General features: G+C 47.1%; 1 protein-coding gene across 1 annotated transcript in view; it reads right to left on the reverse strand.

The window, feature by feature from the left end:
• FAT2 (FAT atypical cadherin 2) overlaps nucleotides 1–22,707 on the reverse strand; it is a 51,417-nt gene that overhangs the window by 5,545 nt on the left and 23,165 nt on the right. Inside the window, exons 11-20 of the mRNA XM_064484464.1 lie at nucleotides 20,881–21,034; nucleotides 18,671–18,904; nucleotides 15,973–16,356; nucleotides 13,699–13,913; nucleotides 12,668–12,805; nucleotides 11,929–12,072; nucleotides 10,185–10,382; nucleotides 7,719–8,529; nucleotides 4,589–4,734; nucleotides 1,836–2,277 (exon numbers count right to left, since the gene is read on the reverse strand). Coding sequence (XP_064340534.1) covers nucleotides 1,836–2,277; nucleotides 4,589–4,734; nucleotides 7,719–8,529; nucleotides 10,185–10,382; nucleotides 11,929–12,072; nucleotides 12,668–12,805; nucleotides 13,699–13,913; nucleotides 15,973–16,356; nucleotides 18,671–18,904; nucleotides 20,881–21,034 — 2,866 coding nt within the window. The remainder of the gene's footprint in view (nucleotides 1–1,835; nucleotides 2,278–4,588; nucleotides 4,735–7,718; nucleotides 8,530–10,184; nucleotides 10,383–11,928; nucleotides 12,073–12,667; nucleotides 12,806–13,698; nucleotides 13,914–15,972; nucleotides 16,357–18,670; nucleotides 18,905–20,880; nucleotides 21,035–22,707) is intronic.

The following is a 22,707-nucleotide window of genomic DNA, read 5'->3' on the forward strand; positions in this document are numbered from 1 at the left end:
TTCAGGTATTAGCTCATTTGATCCTCCTGACAGCTCTGAGATTGGTTACTGCTATTGTCCTCATCAGGCCCAGGTATGAGTTGATGGCAGGTCAGGAAATGAGGCCCAAGGGAATGTCTGACATTTGCTCAAGGTCACACAGCAAGCAAATGGCAAACTTGGGATTCAAACTCAGACAGTTATAGATAATATCATTATATTAGTAATTATCATAAAAATTTGTTTTATTGATGGGAAATGTTGAGGGAGGGGACTAGACCAGGCACGCAGAGGGTTTCTTGGAGGAGGTGATATTTTAGTTGAGACCTGAAGGATGAGTAAAAATTAGCCAGGCAAAAAGATAGAGGGGCAAAGAGGAAGGCATTTCAGGCAGAGGAGAACGTGCACAAAGGCTGGGAGGAGAGAGTGTGGCATGTCACCAGGGTGGGCGAGCCTAAGGACCAAAGTGGCGAGTGGGAGCTGCAGGGCCGGGAGGTGGGAGGGGCCAAAGCATATGAGCCATATGCAGAAATTAGGAACTGGGGCTCCCTCTTAATAGCCAGGGGAAGCCACCTCAAGGTTCTAAGCAGGGAAGTGACCTGCTCAGATCTGCATTGTATACAGAAGGCTCTGATGCCCTGCCGGAAGATGCTGGTGGAGGGAGAGAAGCAGGAGAGCAGGGAAGTGCCTGGTGTAGAAGAAAAGATGAGAGGTGACGGGGGCTGGGGGCAGACAGATGGCAATGGGGATGCAGAAGCAATGGACTCCTTGGATATCTTGCAGGTAGAAATGACAGTATTATTAGTCAGGCAAAAATTAGAAAATGAGATAATGCCAAGTGTGGACACTCATGCACTTGGACGGTGGAAGGACAGACTGCTGCAGCCAGGTTGGAAAGCAGTTTCACTCTCTTTAGTCAGAATAACTGTTAGTATACCCTAGGTAGGTGAATTCCATCTCTGTGTGGTGGTGGTGGTGTGTACACGTGTGTGTGTGTGTGTGTGTGTGTGTGTGTGAAAGAAGTTCGCATATAGGTTCATGAGGTGACATGTGAGGATGTTCAGTGCAGCATTGTTGACGAGGGGGAAGGTCCATTTCTGGGAGAGCAGAGAGGGGGGAAAGGTCAGTACACTCACACCTTGGAGACCTGAGCTGCAGTGAAAAGCAGTGAGTAAGAATTACTTGTGGCAGCGTGGATGGAAAAGTATAAAATGTGATATACCACTCATGTAAGTCAGAAACTCAAGCATGTGGAAAATAGTAATATCATTTTGAAAGAACTCATGGAAAAACTTTTGCTGATGGGTTTGGGGAAGGGAGAAGGATTAAAGGGGAATAAGAAAGAGAAAGTAGCATGGACCAGTGATGACACTAAGATGTGTGATGAACTCAGCCTTCAACATCAGAGGTCCCCATGTGTACCCTACCCTCATCCAAAAAAGTGGAATCAAAGGTAGTTCTTGCTGAGGGAGAAAGAAGACTCCTGGCCTCCCCTAGTGTAAACCTAGCAGATCCAACCTGTTACTCACAAGACAGTGAAGGAAAGAGGGACATTTGGAATCGGGAGGCAGAAGTGCTCCACTGAGATCTGCACCCCAAGCATGCCTCTCACCTAACTGCTTTGTGACCTTGAGTGAGTTTCTTTACCACTCTGGGTATCCCTTACATAGCTCAGTGGTTTCCAGCAGCAAAATGGAGCTTTAATGGCTCTCTTCCCAACCCCCACTCTCCCTTGTGGGGCTGTGGTGGAGGACTGTGCTTTGTAAACTCTACAGTGAAATACGATTGCTAGTTCAACACGCGGAGCCCTGTGAAGAGCCTCCTGGGATAAGCCTTGGGGTGAGCCCCAGCCTCACCTGCCCCACGGCTCTGTGAGCACTTTCCACCATTGAGACATGGGTTTGGGCTGCACTCATCACTGTGGAAGCAGCACTGGCTGAGGGCCCACCTCTCCAGCAAGCCTGCCGCCTTCTTGCCGTGGGCCAGCAGCTCCAGCACCTCTCCGTTGATCACCACAGCATCCAGACAGCCTTCGAAGCCCTGGGAGACATTTGGGGAAGAATTCAAGAGGACAAGGCCACCCAGAAAGAGGTCTCTTTCAGGCCTCAGACCCTGGCAGTTCTCTGGGAGCACAAGAGAGGCGTTGCCTGTGCGGTCAACCAACAGGCGAATGGAAGCGTCCATCTCCTCCACCAGAACGGAGTGCCACTCTTGGTCATTCACGTGAAACTGGGAGGAAAGTTTTCCATAGAAGCCACCTGGGCATCGGTATTCCAGCTGGAGCACTCCGTTGACCAGCTGCAAAGAAAACCCAGATGGCCGTCAGCGAAGCCAAGAAGTGCTTATAAAAAGCCCTGCTCAGAAGCTGCCAGTGCAAAGAATGTTAGTTGTATTTTCACAGGCTGGAGGAGTAGTCTTTGTTGATTCTCGAGGCTCTTTTAGACATTGTATTTGTAGAGCATAAAAACCCTCGAAGTGCTCTCCTGTCTATGGTCTCATGTGGCCCTCATGGCTCTCCATGGGAAGGTCTGAACAGGGATGACATCTCCATCTTGCAGATGAGGAAACAGACCCGGCGATGCCTTGTTGATCAAGACCCTGTCGTTTGGATTCTTCTTCACAGGCCTCTCCAGGGTTCTACACTCCTGAGCCTTCAGAGACACCAAAAACCTCTCTCTCACCCCTCACCCACCACGACACTGAAACTGCTGGTGTCAGGGTATTCGGTGCCCTCTGTGTTGCCAAATCCCATGATTGATATCACTTCCCGTCTTACTTGACCTCAGCGGCATATTATGCAGCAGATCACTCACTCCTTCCTTCCTGATACACGTCCTTCACCTGGCTTCCCAGATAAAATCCTCTCTTGATTTTCCTCCAACATCACTGGTTGCTCCTTTTCTTTCTCCTTTATTGGATCCTCCTTGTCCCCCAACCTCTCAGTGTTAGAGTATCGCAGGGATAAACCCTTGGTCTACTCTCTTTGCAGTCTACATTCACTCCTTGGTGATCTCCCCCAGGCTCATGGCTTTCAATACCAGATGTGTATGGAAGCATCCCAGATCTTAATCTCCAGTCCAGACCTTTCTCACTAACTGTTTATCCATTTCCACTTGGAGGTCTAATAAGCATCTCAAGCTCACATGTCCCAAACTGAACTCCCCCAGACCTGCTCTATCCAGATCCTTGCCCAGGTCTGTTGGCAGCTACTCCTTTCCTTCTGGTTGCTCAGATAAGAATTTTACTGCTTGCTTTCTTTCCCAGACCTCATTCAGTTCATCAGAAAGTCCTGTTGGCCTTATGTTCAAAATCTATCCAGAATCTGAATTCTACTTCCCAGGTCTACTGTCATTACCCTGATCTAACCTGCCATCATCTCTCACTCAAATGACTGTCTTTTGGCTGAGTCGCTCCACTTCTATCTTTGTTCCTCTAAAGTCTATTCTCAATACAATAGCCATGAGGACCCTTTTGACACCGTATTAATTCTCTGCTCAAATCCTTTCAATGCCCCTCACTTTGCTCAGAATAAAAGCCAAAGTCCTTAAACGGTCTAGGAGACCTTTATGGTTATGTCCACGTCCTATTAAACCTCTGCCTCAACTCCTGCTAATACTGCCCCCTTGCTCACGTCACTTAAGCTGTATAGACGTCTGAGCTGCTCCTTAAACATGCCAAGCAATGTCCTGCCAATCACTATTCCCTCTACCTAGAATTCTGTTCCATCAGAGGCCTACATAGCTGACTCCCTCGCCCGCTTCAATTATTGTTCAGTTATCACCTCAGTGAAGCCCTCCCTGACCACCTTATTTAAAATTCCAACTCCCCACACTCCTGATCCCTCTTAACCTTTTTTTTTTTTTAACCCAAAGCACTTCTCACATTTGGACAAACTATAATTTTCTGATTTATTATGTTTATGTTTATTGTCAGTCTCCCCCTGTAGGATGAAACCTCTAAGAGGGGTTTTTGTCTATTCACTGATGAGACCCAAGCACCTGGAACAGTGCCTGTTGCACAGTAGATGCTTGATAAATACTTATTGAATGCATTAAATTCTAACTAGCCACCAAAGTTTGCTTTCTCTGTGTCACAATGGCAGATGGCATGTGTGATAGAGATGTTAAAACCAGGCAGGCACTCTAAGACTTTCTGCAAGACATAACCAGAAGGACTGAAAGACCCTTAGAATGGAAATTCACATTTCCTCCATGTGCTTCCATGTAACTGAATGCTGGGTTTGTCATCTTGAGCACCCTCAGAGGTAGCTAGCCTTCCACCCATCTTGGGAAACACTGGTCCATTACTCAGCAAAAGTGATAAAAGCATCGACCAGGTCTAGGTGGCCTCACTCATCTATCTTCTTTCTCTCATCCCACAGAGCAGCCTGACCTCTGTTGTTGTACTTGGACATGTATCTTCAGTTGGGGTGGCCTTAGCCATCATGGCTGGGAAGTCTCTTGTTCTGACCTAATAGTCATACCCAGCATCCCTGAAATCCATGCAGGGATTTCTTTGCAGAAGTTAGCCTTCTTGGCCATGCCCATGCTGCCCCACCTCCCCTGCATGAAATGCCCACATGAAATCTCTCAGGCTGGCAGTGCCTTACCTTCAGGGAGATACCCACTGTCCTATTGCTGAACAGGAGAATGGCCTGTGGCTGGAGTGTTTTCAGGCGGAAACGCAGGTGCCAGTTCTGAGCCTCTGGGAGACTGTACCGTCCAAAGCTCTGACCGCTGAACCTTGCGGCAGTACCTGTGAAAGCCACAGAGGTGTCGCTGCCACACGAAGTGGTCCCCACGGAGCCCTCGAACTGACTTTGTTTCATTCAACCCTTGGGAGGTGAGCAAGGCCATTGCTCACTTTTTATAGATGAAGGAATGAGGCTGCAGGGTTACTTATCCAGGGTCACACAGCTAGACAGAAGCCATCACCCTGCACACCATCCTTTGGTCTCAGGGACCTTTGTCCTGGGTCGCAACTTGGGTCAGAAACTATGAGCTCAAACCATTAAGAAAACAGGAATCAAGCTAGAAATATCATTAATCAAATACGTGGAAATCAAAATTTCTATACTCCATAGTTTCCCAGTTGTTTCTGACATCACTTGGGGAAGAAGGAGGTCAAAGAGGATTTTATATATATGTGTGATTTCAGAACCACCGTAGGATTTTTTTGCCTCAAGAAAGCTCCTTCATCATTAGGAGTATAATCATTTGGGTAATACTTCCCAAATGAAATGCTGCTAAAAGTCGAGAGACTTCTGTGATAAAGGAAAAGGGTAGTGGTAGATTGTGTGGCCAAAACTTGTCAGGTCCTGCGTGCTCCATTCCCCGTGGCAATTGCTAATGCACAGTTGCATGGTGAGGAGTCTGAGACTTCACCCCAACCTGAGTTTTTCAAGCTTATTTGACTATGGGATCCTCTAATGTGGACCACCTACTCTTAGCCCCTAGAAATAGCATTCTGTGGAAACCCCTTTGGGAAATGCTGTGTTTTATTAATTAATGCCTTCTCCATATTAAAAAAAAAAATCCACTCTTCCCGGAAGTGAGTTCAGCTATTAAATCCCTAAAACCATAGTGTGAATAAACTTATCAGTGGTCACGGGAAGGGGACCAGCCCGAGATTCCTAGGGAAGAGGAATTGTTGAAGAGAGAGAACACAGGCCAAAAGGAGGAGAAAGACGAACCACAAAGTGAGGCTCAGGGAATTACAAGGTCCTCAGATGCTGTCACACCGTACAGCTAAAACACTCTGATGCTGGCAATTCCATCCCGGCCAGTCGTTATTGGGTAGAACATTGAAGATGATCTAGATTAAGAATTCTCTAACCAGGCTGAATATCCTATCACCAAAGAGTCTTTTAAAATACAGAGTGCTACCCTCAGAGAGTAAGATTCTATAGTTCTGGTGGCACATTCACCAGAATCTGTATTTTAAAAATCTCCCCATGATGGGTGTAGTGACTGGAAGAGAGCCCAAGGTAGGTTTCTGAGATGCTGATCATGTTCTGATCCTTGATCTAGGTGATTACCTTGAGCTAGGCTGGTTACACAAGTGCATTTGGTTTGTGAAAACTTGTTGAGCTGTACACTTAGGATACATGGATCTTTCTGTATGTCATATTTCACGAAAACGTTCAAACAGATAAACAAAAACCAAACTTCTTTCCAAGTGATTCTGGTGATAGGTAAGCCAGCTTATCTAGTATTTCTCAAAGTGCAGCCCCTGGCCCACCTGCTTCAGAATTGCCTGAGGTTCCGGCTAAAAAATGCTAATTCCAGACCTGACCCAAAACCTTCTAAATGAAAAACTCTGGAGGTGTTTCACCCAGGAGCAGGTCACTTTACAAACACACACTCCCTAGGTGCTTTTGCACAGTCTTGACTCTTAGGACCTTTGCAGTCCAAGGCCAGGGGGTCAAGAGAGAACCTTCAGCCATCACAGCTTTTCCTGTGGCCGACTCCAGGGTATGAGACACAAGAAGAAAAGCACCTCGCCGCCTGCCACACTCCCAGAGTGGCTCACCCAGCCTAAATCCAGCAGGCCCTGGAGAAAGCTTACAAATCTTCCTAGAAAGAATTTCCCTACTGCAAACTGAGCGGACCCATAGGCCAGGCCAGGCAGGGGGCGATGGTGAGCTGCAGGTGATGTCATTCTCCTTTTGCAAATGAACCTGAGCCGGTCCCATGCATTGGTCCTAATGCCAGGGGCGCCGGGGTGAGTCCTATCAGAACACTGAGTTCCTGAAGAGTTTGGGGAAGAACTCAGGCTTTAGAGTGGAACACACAGGTATCTGGTATCTGAACAGCCAGCCTTTCATTGGAGGCCGTACAGTTTCAGGCAATCAATACAATCCCCATATCACAGTTTCCACTGTAGATGGAGCCAGTGACCCTGCTTCCTAAGGTTGTGATGACAACGAGCTTAGATAACATACACACAGAGCCTGGCACATAGCAGAGTCCTTATAACAGCAATGCTACTGTGTGAATGACAGCCACCGTTGATGGAGTGCTTAGTACGAGACGGGTTAAAATGCTTCATATCCATTAAGTAATTTACTCCCCAAACCAAGTCAAGGAGGCAGATGATATTATCTTCATTATTTCAAGGATGAGAAACTAAAGCTCAGAGGTTTTAGTAATCCACCCAGCGTTGCACAGCTAGTAAATGACAGAGCTGGAATTTAAACCTGAGCTGTCTAGTCTAAACACCGAGGTTAAAACCATCAGGCTATAGCAATAGTAGCAGCGTAACTTAGGTTAACTGACCGCCTTCTCTATGTCAGGCACTTTTCTAAGGGAGCACTTGATACTTAATACTCCTTCAATCCATACGACAGTGCAAAGGTGCAGAGAGGTTAAATAATTTTCTCAGCTCGCATGGCTAGCAAGTGGCAGAGCTGTGATTTGAACTCAGCACCCCAATGCCAGAATCTGTACTTTCATGCATGATGCTGAACTGCCTCTTATATCCTTACCATTATTTTCAGAATTACAAAAAGTGACAAGTACTAGGGTCCATGACTACGTGACCACGACTAGGGTCCAAAAGGGTCTATTCCATGACTAGATATTGTGAGTCCACGTCTGTCTCACAGTGGTTTGTGGCCGTTAGCCCTGTTAAAACTACCCCACAGAGCACTCCTTCCCCACTCCCCGGGATCTCCATCCCTAGAGTCCGGCTGGCTGGCCCAGCAGCGCGGGGTGCCCTGGGGGAGGCCCATTCCTCACCATTACAGGAGCAGTTCCTCTCCAGGCGGTGCCGCGGGGTCAGGATGCTAAGCCTGGCTGTGCTGTATGTGGGCCCAACCCTGGGCTCCAGGTGCGCTGTCTCTTGGCAGATTTGCCCCTGGCAGCTTGGCCCCTGGCAGAGCACCACGGGCATGGCTGACCTCATCTGAATTCCCACTGAGTGCTCCATCTCCTTGGCTGAGCGAGTGATGATGGATGCCAGCTCCTGGAGCTTGTAGAAGGTTCCGGAATGCCCCTCAAAGACCAGAAGCACGTCCACCCCGGCTGTGGCCTCTGCGGGCTGCAGGCTGGCCAGGTGGATGTTGGCTCGTTTGATGTCCAGCTGGTTGCTGAGGAACCTCTGCAGGTTCCTCCAGTGGTCACTCACCAGCTCCTCTGGGGTTAGCTGGTGGAAGCCCAGCCACATGGTCTGTTGCAGAGCCTCCTGCCCCACGTGCCAGACATGGACGTGGACCCCGGCAGTGGTGGAGAATGTCCCGTCACTGACTGTGACGTTGAACGCGTAGCGACCACGAGGCAGCCCCAGGGTGGCGATGATCTTGCCATCGGACGCGCCCACTGAGAAGCGCCTGCCCAGTCTCTCCTCTCCTGCCAGGCTATAGGTCAGTGTGTCCTGTGGGTCTCGATCTGTGGCATGGATTTTGCCCACCATGCCGCCCTGGAACTCCTCCTCCCCGATGGTGATGAAAATCTCCAGTGGGAGGGCGGAGGGTGGGTAGTGGCTCTGCTCCCTGACGTGGACCCTGACCAACGTCGAAGATGAGAGGGGAGGGGTGCCGCTGTCTGACACCTGTGGGCAAAGCAGGCATCGCGTTACCACAGGACTGCAGCTGTCTGGGGCTCCTCAGGGAGCCGTGTCCCTCTGCTAGGGAGCAGGCTCAGCATGCTGTCACATTTGAAAAGGAAAATGAACTCCGGAAGCACTGAGGCCTTTGTGGAGGGAGTTACATCCCATACCACATGGTGAAACTTAACTCCATCTTCCCTTCTGACACCTCTCTGAGCCCCTCCTGAACCTCTCCAACCACAAGTGGCCTCCTTCCTCTTGAAATGCTCTCATTCTGTCTTTGTCCTTAGAAGAGTCATCAAATGTCTCCTAGCAATACCAGGATGTATCCTTCATGGCCCCTGTCAGCCTAAGGAGGTTCTCTTACTCCCCTTTACCTCTGTGACTGGGGTCGGGGTCAGGGTGGGCATGTCTTCTTCAGCTCAGCCAACAAATATTTATTGAGTGCCTTGTATGGGCCAGGCCCTCTACTACGATCAGAAAAAAAGAGACAGTGAGTAAGTTGTCAAATAAACAAGAGATCAGACTCAGATAAATGGAGCGTGTGACTGAGATCTGAATGGGGAGAGACCTGGCTTCCATCAGATGGGAAGGAAGGTGTCTCTGAGAAGTTGACACTTGAGCTGAGTCCTGAGGGAGGAGAAGAAGTGACAGAAAGGGAATTTCGAGTGTCATGTCAGGCTCTCGGTTGGGCAAGCCTTCACTAAGCAGGGTCATTTTACCACTTGTATGTCCTCCAAGCAGCACTGTAGCCTAAACAATAAGATGTTTGCCTGAGTTGTTTCTCAGGACTTGGAGTCAGCTGTGTCTAGTTAGATCTGAGCTGGTTAAGACTGGGTCAGACCACGACCCTTTAACTGGGCATGCTCAAGTGTCTGCTTGGTGACCTTGACGTCAGAGGGCGGAAAACTCCACCCTCAGGTAGTGCTAAGTGCCTCCGTTTCTGAACGTGCAGAGGCCTGCAGCCTAGTTACACCTGCGCAGAGCGATGGTTACCGCACCTTTTTCCAGTCCCCGCTCCCCGTGGGCCCCACGCTTCAGACCCCCTGCTTCTTTCTTCTTTGTCCCATAAATACCCTGGGCCCCTCACCCTTGGGGAGGTGGATCTGAGACTTGTTCTTCTATCTCCTGGCTTGGCTGCCTTGCTAGTAAACCCTCTCTTGCTGCAAACTTCGGTCGGTTTGCTGTGCAGTTGGACAAAGTGAACCCACTTTGATAACAACACCGATTCTCAGAGGCAGGCCTTTGACTAGACCTGAGATTCAGAGAGCTGTTCTGGCCAAACACCAGGAGTTAGAGGCCAGGGTGAGGGGATTCCCTTCTATCTGGGAGCAGGGCAGGAATTAAGAGCTTGGGCTCCGGAGTCAGAGAGCTTGGGTTTGAAGCAACCCAGCTCTACCAGTTAGTAGTAGTAGTATTTTACTCCAGTCACTTAACCTCTGTGTGCCTCAATGACCACATCTGGAAACTGGGGGTAATGACCATACCCACCCTAAAGCATGTTGTGGGTATTTAGCGCAGAGATGCATGTGAGGCACTCAGCTCAGCGCCTGGCACATAGTAAGAACTCTGTACATTGTTTTTTCTAATATGAAAAGCACTGATAGTGCTTTTGTCTGTCCCCATAGTCACCACCAGTGACCCAACACTGCTCTCACCTCGATCTGAAGCTGATACCATTCCTGGACTCTCTTGCTGAGGCCCCTTGTGGTCACCAGCCATCCATCTGGGGTCACTCGGAAGGCAGAGCCATGGTTTCCCTTGGTGATTTGAAATGAGTAGGGGGGGCCATTCTCTGGGGAGTCCGGGTCACTCAGGATCAGCTGCAGGACTTTGCTGCCAATGGGGGAGTTTTCCTGAGATCAAGAGTGACAGGAAATCAAAGAGCAAAGTGAGTCCTAGTCCTTCCATATCTTTCTGCATCCCCTTCTCTGGGATGAGTCCTGGCACCCTGACTGCTCCCAGGCCACGCCTGCACCGGGAGCTCTCATTCATTCATTCTCCCTGTCTATGAATTGGTTGTTGACTTACTTTGGCCCAGAGCTTCCTGAGGGCAGTGCCGGGTTTTAGAAGAAAGCCCATTGGGGCTGGAAGGGTCTTTAGAGTTCCTTTATCCTACAGAGAGGTGACTTGCCCAAGTCACATAGCTGATGACTCATATTGATAAATTGGTGCCTGGGATCCATAGGAATTTTGTGATTCACAGGGCCAGCTGAACACCTATAAATGGTTTCCTGCTTAGAGGACCAGTGGAACCCACATAGACTGAGAAAATTCAAAGATGGTTAGAAATTCAACTGAGATCCCCTGGGTGTCATTCCAGTCTTTGTTCTATAAAACAAGAATTCAGTGTGCTATAACACGATGGTTGTTTACTGTCTTTTTAGCATCAAAACCTACAAACAGAAACAAAATGAGCCAGAAACTGGTAGTTGTCTATCCAATAGACATTTTTCCCTTCCCTTTTTACAAAACCCTACTTCTGTTCAGATGTGGGGTGGCAACATCCTCAGAAAAGATATGCCCCTCCTAAGAGGAGATGGACTATGAGTGGTTTAAGTCAGTTATAATATTCTGATCCCCTGTGCCAGTTTTTAAATTTAAGGGTGATCATGTAATCCATTTCTGACCATCAGAGGAGTCTACCAGGTGGGAGTTCTGAAAAGTCTTCTTCTCTGATAAAAACAGATTCTGCAAAAGAAGTCCCCTTCTGTTTGCCTTTGAAGATGGTTAGGCAAGGATGTGATGCGAGAGCTGCAGCAGCCATTATGGAACCTTGAGGGAGAAGGTGAGGGAATTTCGAAGAAGGTAACCCAAAGTTGTGATATTATTTTCCTGCTGAAATAACTAATTCTGGAATACAATGTCACACTATCAGATCTTTTGTTATGTGAAATAATAAGTCCTTATGATTTAGTAAACTTTTAGTCAGGTGATCCTTTATTTGCAGCCAAAGCATCCTAATTCATGATATATAAAACAGGTAAAGTGGGATGACCCTGGCTGATGCATCATGGGAACCAGAACTCTGTCCTCCTACCCACTGCCTCTCACCCCTTAGGGTCATAATTCCCCATAGAATCCCAAAGTCTCTGAATCCCATTTGCAAACCATTAGTATGGTGGAAATTACTTGGAATCTGGAAAATCTTCTGGGTTCAAGTTCCATGTGGCTGTGTGAGTCCTGAGATAATGGATGTGTAATTGCCTAGCACAGTGCCTGATAATTCTTAATTGTGTAATTCATAATCCCCTTCAGGAGGCTATGTTGCCATTAGGGTTATCAATGCAAGGTCACAGTCCTTGGGTGGATTTGAGTGGACTGGTACCAGTGGTAAGCACCGTTTACTAGGAAAAATGAAAGGAAGATAGGTTCAGGATGCCTTTGGAAGCTTGAGTGTACCTGGACAGAGGTGCTGTAGTTGAGCTGGAAGAATCTTGGTGGGTTGTCATTGACATCAACCACTTGGATAGCGACGTCTGTGTCCTCGTGCAATGGGGGCCGCCCGCTGTCTGTGGCTCGGAGCCTCAGGGAATAGCTAGATGTCTACAGCAAGATGCCCGGTGGAGAGTTAGCAACAAGACCCCTCAGTTCTGCCCCCTGATTCATGACTAATATTTTCAGAGAAATAAGATGGAGACACTCCCCTATGCCCGTCCCCATTGCCCTCCCATAGCATCTTAGGGCCCAGGTTCCAAGTCAGACAGAAATAGATTTGATGTCCAGTTTAACCATTTACAAGCTGTGAGACCTTGGGAAAAATGACTAAACTTTTGTGAAGTTGATAGCAGGCCCATCTCCTAGGATTATTTTAACGAGCAAATGGCATAATGTATGTAAAGCACGTAAGCAAAGTTCCTGGCACATAATGATAACTTGTTATAATCATCTAATGATGCCTGGTTAATAGTGAGAAGCTGGCCTGAGCTCTTCCAGGGAAGGTTAAAGGTCACTCAGTCCCTCTCCTGACTCTGGCCTCACAGGCCACAGAGGTCCCCCAGAGAAAGGAAGTGGGAGACACTGAAGGCAGGTATGAAAAAGTGTTAGGATGGGGTGTTGACCACAGTTCATCTTCTGAACCTGCTGCGGGGCTGTATTCTGCTCTGATGAGCTAGGAATGAGCCCGTCCCACATGACTCACCTGTTCCCAATCCAGGGCCTTGGCCACTTGTAGCTCCCCTTTCTTGGGGTGGATAGCGAAGTGCCCGAGCTGGTTCCCTCCTACCAGGCTGTAGGTGATGGCGCTGTTTAGGGGACCATCTTCATCAGTCGCTGACACCTGCAGTGGAGAGGGGGGATGGCTGTAAATGGAGGGGCAAAAGGGACCAGAAAGGAATCTTGGCCCCTAGGAGGCACAGATATGTCCCTGCCCCCTAGACTGCCCTTGGGCTGGCAGTCCCTGGACCACAGTCATCCTTGCCAAAGGAATCTCTTCCTTTACATCCTAGTGTGGATGTCAGCAGGTTGTGGTTTATTGATTGATTCATTCATTCACTAATAACTTACAGGGTGCTAGGGTCCTGTGCTGTAAGTTGAGGAATGTACCAAAATGGATATGCCCTCAGGGAGCTTAATGTCTTATTTTATGGGCAAACCTAATCTGGGGTGAAGTATGATCAGTTTTATGGTGATAGATTTCACTCGGGGAGATTAGAAGAGGAGTCATGAAACCTTGAAGGATAAGGAGCTTCTGGGAGCAGAGTCAGCATTCCAGGCAGAAGTACGAGAGTGCAGAGGATGGGGAAAGGCACATCTTGCTGTGTGTTTGGAGCATGGGGTGCATGTCAGAGAGTGGAAGGAGATGAGAACCTTGAATATGGGCATGCAGAGTTTGTTTCACTCCATGAAGTGTGGAGCAATTACAAGTTTAAATGCAAAGAGGTGTTATTTGGTGTCCCCTTCCTCCCTTCCCTCCACACTGACACTCTGTGTCCCTCTGGCAGTCCTCTGGGGCTTCTCCCATGCCCCATTCTGATCTAGATCTTATAAAACATGGCCCTGAGACCTTTTGTCATGAGAGAGTTTTGTTGAGTGACTACATGTCAGAGTCAAGTCTGTGGTGTATTAACTGATAAAATAATCCAATAATCCATGCTTGTAGATGACTGGGGGAAGGGAGATAAGAACCCACAGAGTCCATGCCCCCTAGAGTGCAAAACTGCAGATCCTTACCGTGAGCACTACATCACCCACGATGGCATTCTCCAAGACCCTCGTGCTGTACAGATCCTGGGGGAATCTGGGCCGGTGTTCGTTGATGTCAGTGATGTTGACCACGATTGTGGTCACGTCGCTGAGGGAGGAAGAGCCCTTCCGGCTGCACTCAATGGACAGGAAGTACTTGGGGCTTGTCTCGAAGTCCAGGCTCCTGTTGACGTAGAGTATTCCTGAAGAAACAAGAGGTGATGGGAGCACTGAGGCAGTTGAGACCACAGAGGCAGATTGCTGAGGGGTCTTGAGCCAAACCCCAGGAGAAGCAGCTCATCCAGCTTGGGAGAGACAGATTTCCTCCATCACCTCCTCCATCATCTCCCTCTCTATTTTCCTTTCCCCATCACGTCCCCCTTCCCCTCCATCTCCTCTCATTTTCCCTATTACCATTCTCAACAGCAGTGTTTCCCTCATTTATTTCTGTACTATTTCATTGAAATCTCATTTAAACTTACAATATTAACTCTTATCTCAGGTAGATCTGTAATAACCCTGTAGAGCAGGAGCAAGTGTGATTTCCATTTTCTAGGTGAGTCAACTGATGCTCCCAACAGATGAGTTCAAGCTCACTCAGCTAGTGAATGACAGAACTTAGATGACAGAGTTTTATAGTACCCAAAGTTGGTCAACAGATTGTTAGGGCAGAGATTTATTGTTCTGAAAACTGGAACATAAAAGAATTCCTCCCGATGTTCCTGGATAACTGAATAGTTAATAGCAGAAAATTCTTTATAAAATAACTCATTAATAAACGAGTGAGGAAGGATAGGGTTAGAAAATCACCATTTTGTAGCCCCCCATGAAATAATATATCTAGGAAATAATCATCAAAGGCTGTTAAAACCATCAGAAGAAGAGCTGATGGAGAACTCTATAGTGAATGGATCAGACTGACAACCTCCAAGCCCACTGTCAGTCTTAACCTCAGAATAAAGAACTCGTAAACCATTATATGCCTCCCGACCTGGTGCAAAGGAGAGCCCAGCATCATGTATGAAGCACTGTTGGCAAAAAATTGAGTTTGAACCTAATCAAGGCCTTTGATCCAAATGTCATTTATAAGAAATCTAGGGGCTAGAGGGATATGTTATGTGACATCATAAAGATACAACTAGCCAATCCAAAATATTCAAAAATCCTGCCACACACATCTCCCAAATTTTTCATTAAATAAATGGCAGAAGGAAATAAAGAGGGAGAGGAAAATGCTAGAGCTTGAAAGAGACTTAAATTACTGCCCATCAACCAAATGTAATATGTGGACATTTGGGGGATGTTGACAAGCAAACTAACTTTAAAAAGACATTTATGAGATAATCTGAAAAATTGTTTGGCTGGGTATTGGACTATATTAAGGAATTATTATTACCTTTTAGGTGTAATAATGGTATTATGGTTGTATTTATAGAAGAAGTCCTTATCATTTAGAGATGCACACCAAAGTATTTACCAACCAAATGATATCATCTTTGAGATTTGCTTTAAAGTAATGCAGCAAATGGTGGATGGAGGGGCAGGGGGTTAAAGATGAAACCAGAGTAGATGAATGTTGATAATTATTGAAGCTGGGTGATGAGAACATGGGGTCCATTATACTGTTCCCTCTATTTTTTACATGTTTAAAGTCTCCATAATAAAAATTAAAAACTACTGCTCAACAGTAAAGCGGCTGCTTTAGGAGGTAGAGAGGTGCTGTGGGGAGGGAACGCATGGGGTTTGGTAGGCTGGGCAGCCTCTGAAGCCCTTCCATGGGATTCTGTGGGTCTGACTTAGATTCTTCTGCAGTTCTCTCTTCATGAGAATAAGGAAAAATTCAGGGGTGCCAGGATGTTTGGGGGAAGCAGACAGCCTTGCCCTGAACTGCTTACACCCCAGATTCCAACAAGTGCTTTGTGTCTTGGCTGCCAGTGATGGATGGTGGCCTCAGCTTCCTGGCGCTGGGTCTGAGCCTGGACCATGAAACTGAAAACTGGGAGAGAGAATCCTCAACGCAGAGTCCTGTGTGGGGATGTAGTGAAATAAGTGATGTTCCCATATAAGCCGGCCCCAGGGGGCAAGAAGGGACTTGGTACCTGGAGAGATGCAGAGTGAAGAAAGGGCCAAAAGATGCCAAGGAGGGGCTGTGGTATGCGAAAAATCCATCGTCGTTCCTCAAGACTCTGTGTGTGTGTGTGTGTGTGTGTGTGTGTGTGTGTGTGTGTGTGTAGGGTTGGGGCTGCCTCGGTGCTGTCTCACCTGTGTGGGCATCCAGGTGGAACTTCCCCTGCTCATTCCCGCTGACCATGCGGTAGCCGGTCTTCTCAGCACCTGGGCGAGTGAGGGTGGCCAGCCGCAGCACCTCTGTGCCACGTGGGGCATCCTCAGGTACCTGCACACTGTGCTCAGTGCTCAGAAACACGGGCAGGTAGTCATCCAGGCCCACCACGGAGATGGTGACGGTGCCCAGCGTGGACAGTGGTATCGGGGTGCCTAGGTCAGAGGCACGGACGGTGAGCTCCAGGGCCGCCTGTGGCCTGACCTGCAATGGCTTCTCCAGCCGGATCACGCCTGTGGTGGCCTCGATGGAAAAGTGGCCTTCGGCAGAGTCCATGAGAGAGTAGACCACCTGGGCGTTGGCACCTGTGGGGGAGATGGAGAGCATGATTCATACAGAAAGACCCTCCTCTGGCCCTGCCTGCAGCAAAGTTTCAGCTACAGGAGGGCCTGGGCCGGGCGGCATTCCCATAAAGGCTCACATGTTCAGGCTGGAAGGAGTGAGAACCTCTCGTGTGGGGGAATCTGGACTGGGGTGGAGTTCAAGGCCTCACTGAAAGGATTCTGTGAAGGGGAGGGTTGTTCTGCAGACCCTTAGCAATATCTGAAGCTCCTTCTGTGGACATTAGGGTCCAATGTCAGCTTCTAAAGTGAAAGTTGTGCAAGATCAAAACCATCCATAGCAAGTTCTTTGGTTGTGAGAGAACAGTATCTTGATTGTAGTGGTGGTTACATGAGTCTGTACATGGAATGATATTGAATCGAAGTGCACATGCACACACATTCAAAGGAATGCATATTGAACTGTGAAATCTGAATAAGACTGGAGTCCTGTTACCAGTCATGTCCTGGAACCAGTTTCCTAGCCTTGATATTGTACTACAGATGCCGCCATTGGGGGAAGCTGGGTGAACGGTGCATGGGCCTCTCAGTACTAGTTTTGCAACTTAACTACGAGTTTATAATTATGTCAAAATAAAAGGTAAAAAAAAAACAAAACACAAAAACACGCACGTATCCATGGAAAGTTCTTAGTAAATCAAAGCACTGTGTTTTTCCAGCTTTGTTTCAGATGCTATTATGTCCTTTGGTTGTGGACCAGTTGAAGCAGTTGGCTCGTGTAGGGACCATCATGTCTAAAGAACACCAACATTTAATGCTCAGCTGTGAAATCCTCACCCAGTGGGAGGAGCACAGGCCCTGAGCCCGTGGGCCTCAAGTCTCACACACACGTGGGGACATACCCCCCACTTTTGTTGAATTTACATGAATTAAATGTGCATACCATGCAGTTCTCCCATATAGGCATTTTTCTGAAAAGACCATAGTTTTTCTGAAGAGAGAAAACTGCGAGTGAGGCCACATTTGAAATATTGAGGTGGAATATTTGATTTAGAATAATAATAACAGTTTTGAAGGTTTACTGGTTCATTGGTGCAAGGCCAAAGGATGTGTCCTACAAGGAGGTGGGATTGGAAACATAAGATTGAAGAAACTATGGCTCCTTCACCCAGAAAGGGAACCTTGAGGCAGGAGTAGGTAGTCACTCTCTCCCAGGCTTGGAAGGGCTGTCATGGGCAAGGGTCTGGGGGATTTGTGTGGCTACAGAGGGCAGCACCGGGACTGACAGGTGTCAGCTCCAAAAGATGGGACTTGATAATTATCTGGTTCCATAGAAGGAAGGGGCTGCCTGGGAAGGAGGGAGCTTCCTGTCCCTGGAGGTGTGTAAGCACCGGCCAATGGAGCATTTGCAAGGCCTTTAGCCATTAGATGCCTTTTTGCACTATTTGCCCTCCCTGGAACCCCTGCATCCCCCCAAAATCTTTTACCTCCATCAATGCCAAACTAAAACTCACTTCCTCCAGGAAGTCTTAAATTTACTCTGTTGGTGTGGAACAAAGCAGGGTGTTTTGACCCTACTTTTTATCATCATCGTCATCATCATCATCATCTCCTGTGTTCATCTGGTTATTTTGACCCTGAGGGCATTTTTTACCCCACTTAAATTATATAATTTGATTCAAGAAAATTGGATATGTGTATATTTACATATTTATGTGTCTATGTAAAAATACATATCTCCACAATGAAGCACTTCATGATGGCAGAAGCTATAAATGTTATAATGTGGAATGAATACAAGGCAAATCCAGTCTTCTTTGTAAATATTAAACAGAAAAGAGTTAATCCTAATGAAAATAATGTCATTAAAATTAACATATAAAATATTTAAACCTAAAAATAAAATCTAAAATATTCCACTTCATTTTATAGAAAATTGATCCAAGAATTTAATAGACCTAGTGGAGTTTGTGCCTTAAGGTTCTTTCTTGTGGCCAGGTTAATCAGAGTTGAATAATTCTGATTGGTGTATTTCAAATTAAATGTTTGTATTCAAAATGTTCCTGAGGTTAAACAGTGGAACTGGAAGGGCTCTAGGTCTAAGTGGCAGTGAGAAACAATGAGGCTGAAATACCCCATACGGGCCTTGAAACATTACCAAACTCTTCATCACTTAGCACTTAGATATGCAGTTTATGGATATTTTCTACTTATAAGTGTCTGTAGACTCAGGAGGGAGGTACAGTCCCTTGCCAGTCCCAGAGCAACACAGAGAGAGCCAAACCCTCGCCCAGGGTGACCCCATAAGCAAATGGCCTCCAGTCCTTCTCTTTCTCACCTTGGTCAGGATCCCTGGCCAGTACCACCGCCACAGGGGTGTTCACCGTGGTGTTGTCGAAGACCGCCACAGTACAGTGGCTGGGGAAGAACCAGGGGGCGTTGTCATTCACATCCTCCACGTGAAGGGTCACATCCGCCTGGCAGGATTGGCCGCCTCCATCTGTCGCCTTGGCAACAAGGCTGTATACATCCTTCCTCTCTCGGTCTAGTGCTGTGAGTGTGATCAGCTCCCCTGGCCGGAGAAAGGACAGCAAGTGAGCTTTCTCTTGGGGCCGTGACCCTGGCGTGTGCCTTCCAGATGTCTATGTGATAAAATCTCAGCCACACAGAGTGCTGTCACAGAGAAAAGGGTCAGGCCTGTGTACTCATGAAAGACGCTCATCCTGTGTCTCCCCACACCTGCTTGCCTCCCTGGTCACACTCCTCTAGCACGTCCCCAGTTTAGGGTCCACACCAATAAGCTACCAAAAGGCACAACACTTTTAAAGGCCAGTTAGGCAGTTTATAACAGCACATGAAATGTGTTTAACCTTCAGCCCATAGTTTCACTTCTAGGAATGTATTCTACAGAATCATCAAGCCAAGGATAAAAATATACATAGAGATGGTCTCTGCAGCATTCTTCATAAATAACAACATACTGACGACATCTTGTGTGTCTTTCAAAAAGATACTGGTTAAATATATTATCATTTAGTCATGCAACAAGATACTGTGCAACCAAAAAGGAATTATGATAAAGCTCTATGTGGTGCCTTGTTAATATCTCCAAGATATCGCTACGAGAAAAAAAGCAAGTCACAAAATAGAATGCTATATAGAGACTTGGGGGAATGCACAGAAAACCAGTCTGAAAGAATATATACCAAGAGTGCTTATCTTTGCGGGAGAGACTGGTTCTTATGAAGACTTTCCAATGTCCTCATAATAACACGCCTATGTGGCTTGAATTTTTGTACAATGAACGTGTATTATTTCCATACTCCAAAAAAAAAACAGCTGAGTTGTTTTTTTTTTTTTAAGACCCTACTGATCATCCTGCAGCTGAACAAACAGCAGCAGAAAGAGATTAGGTCACCTACTTAGGGTGACTCAGCATGCCTATGCTGGGATCGGGACGGGCACTGCTGACTCCCATCTACCAGACAGCTTCCTGTGATACTGACTCTCACCTGCCACCTCCCTGCACAGGAATTTCCAAGGCATCCTTTGAGCTACTGGTTCAAAGCCAAGTGTGAGCAGCTGGCCCTCTGTGACCTGGGCCTTCTGTGCTGCCCGTCGCCACACCCTCCCCTACAGCAGCAGGACAGGGACCCCACCTTTTCCAAAGAAGCAGCTTCCACCCTGTCTTCTCCACCAGTTTCTCATAGCCCAGCCTCTCCCAAGTGTTCCTGGTCTGCCTGCTGGGTTCTCTGCTTCCCTCTCTCTGCTTTGTCCCCTAACTAATGATAATGACAGTGGAAACCATATTCTACTGAACTTTTACTATGTGCCAGACCTGGGCTAGATTTCTATATACTTTATTTATTGGGATCCTGGCAACAGTGCTATGAGGTTTTATCTCCAGTCTGCAGCATACAACCTTGAGATCATGTCTTTGACCATGACTCACCTGCCTGCATCCTTCAGTGGTTCTCAGTGGGGGACATGGCACCGCCTGCCCTGAGGGACTTATCCTTTGCCCTCTTTCCCCACCTTGTGTGCACCAGTTTCTGGCTCTCTATCAGGTCCTCCGATGTGCGCACTCTTTCCCAAAACAAGGTCCTTGTATAAACTCTCCGTCTGCCTTGAATGTCCATCCCTACCACTCCCTTACCCAATGACTAACTTTTAATGTGCTCAAGTCTCACATTAAAATGACATTTCTTCAGAGAGATTTTACTTAACCCTGCTCCCAAGCTTAAGTCTGGTTTTCCTGTCAAACCTCCCCTAGCATCCTGGGTTTTTTAATTCTGTGCATTTCAAACCACTGATTTAATGACTGGCTTTCCCACTAAATTGTAAAGACACAGATCTTGTCTTATCAGTGTGTTGATTATGTCTTTAGCATCCAGTGAATGCTCAGCACTTAGGGCCAATATACATTTTGCTGAGTGAACGGTTGGATGGATAATGGAATTCCTGTTTCTCATCCATGGAGCCGGGGTACTGGGCACTCGTTTTTCAGTAAATCAGTTCTTGGCTTGATCTGCAGTTCAGGAAACCTACCTGTATGAGGATCCAGCTTAAATTCATCCGCCCCAGGACCGTGCAGAGAGTATGTGATCTGTGCATTGGTGTCGGAGTCCAAGTCTGTTGCAGAAACTTTCAGAATGAAATGTCCTGGAGATACATCTTCACTGACTTTGCCAGTATAGAGAAGCTAAAGATGGAAGACAAAGCAGAGGGAGACATGCTGAGATCCAGAGAGAGGCAGAGAGAAGCAGAGAGAGATATGAGGACAGAGATGAAGGGGCAGATGGGGGGAGAAGCAGAGAGAGGAGGGGAGGAGAACAGAGGGTTGGAGAATGAGAGGGAAAATGCAAGGAAAATAGAGATTAAAAACAAGGAGAAAGATGACAAGAGACGTAGTCAGAAAAGCTGAGAATGAGAGAGAAGTTCTACCACCTGAAAGCTCACACTCAGGCCTAGAAGGACCTGCTGCAATGCAAGGGGTGTGGCACAGAGGAGAGGCTAGAGCTCCCAGGGTTCCTACAGCTGCTGGCTCTGGACACAGCTTCCAGGCACACTGGTCCCCCCACTGCAGGGTGTGGGTGAGCATGTACCTCTGTATGTGCTCTGGGTGGAGGTTTTGTGCCTGGAGGGGCTGTGTGGAGACAGCCCCCCAGGTCTCTTTCCCCTGGCTCTGGTGATGTGGTTGACCACCTCTGAGAAGGCCAGGTTTAGCATGGTCCCAGCCTCTCCCAGCACGGGGAGCATGCGGGCTGGTTGGAAGGATGCTGAGGGGAAAGAGGAGGAACCTGTGGCCACTCTTAACCCCCAGAGGCTGCCCTTTTGACACAGGTGGTCATATTGGATCCTTCAAAGACATTTTCCATGCACCCCCCTTGATAACCCAAGTTTTCTTTTTCTCTCATGCTTCTATGAGGTTGGAATATAGAAGACAGAGGAGGGAAAATGATAAGATATATGATTTGTGTGCGTTCCAAGGTATGTGTCCATATGTACGTATGTGTGTGCAAATAAAGTATGAAGAACTGAGGTATCCATATATGCAAATGCGTTTGTAAGTATGTTCTTGTGAGTTATATATGTACATGGGATGGATGAATGTTGTGGGTTTGTAGGTGTATGCTTCTGGGTATCTGTGTGTTTTATGTATAGGTACTTGCATATTTAGAGAGAGTTGCAGGTGACCCTTTGACTATGTGTATGTGTGTGAGTACATAGGTATAAGTTTGCATTAGTAAATGGTTGGATTTTATATAAATTTGAAGTATGTTAATTTGAGATGTTATAAAATTTAAATGTTAATAGTTTAACTTTATCTAGCAACTTTGAAGTAATGCAAATCCCCCAAAGTTAAAAAATTATTTACTATGTTTAAAAAAAAAAAGTTTAAAAGCAAAGCTGTATGACAGTGATTGTTGTTTTATGCCCTTTAAGAGTAGTTCCCCTCCACGTACATACACACACACACACACAAACATACACACACCACTCAACATTTTCCATGGAAAATTTAGTGTTGAATTATATGAGGTCCGTAGGAAAGCCTCCTTTGTCAAAAATGTAACTCCCCTGCCTGCCTGCTTGTGTGTACGTATAACCAGAAGGAGGGTATCTGTTGGTCTGTATAATGCATGCAGATGTGAGGATATGCACATATAAGCATGGTGAGTGGTGCTGGGCGTCTCTGGGGGTGGGTCTCTTTGAATGTATTGGACAATAATGAGCCATGCTAACAAGATGAGCCGTGGAAGGGCCTCCCCACTGGGCATAGCAGACTGTGTTTGGAGAATGAAGTTACTTTACTTCTAGATATGTCTTGCAGAATAAAGGACCTTTATAGGAAGTGTAGGGGGTGTGGTATGG

The sequence above is a fragment of the Camelus dromedarius genome, chromosome 3, assembly GCF_036321535.1.
Source record: "Camelus dromedarius isolate mCamDro1 chromosome 3, mCamDro1.pat, whole genome shotgun sequence".
Taxonomy (NCBI): domain Eukaryota; kingdom Metazoa; phylum Chordata; class Mammalia; order Artiodactyla; family Camelidae; genus Camelus; species Camelus dromedarius.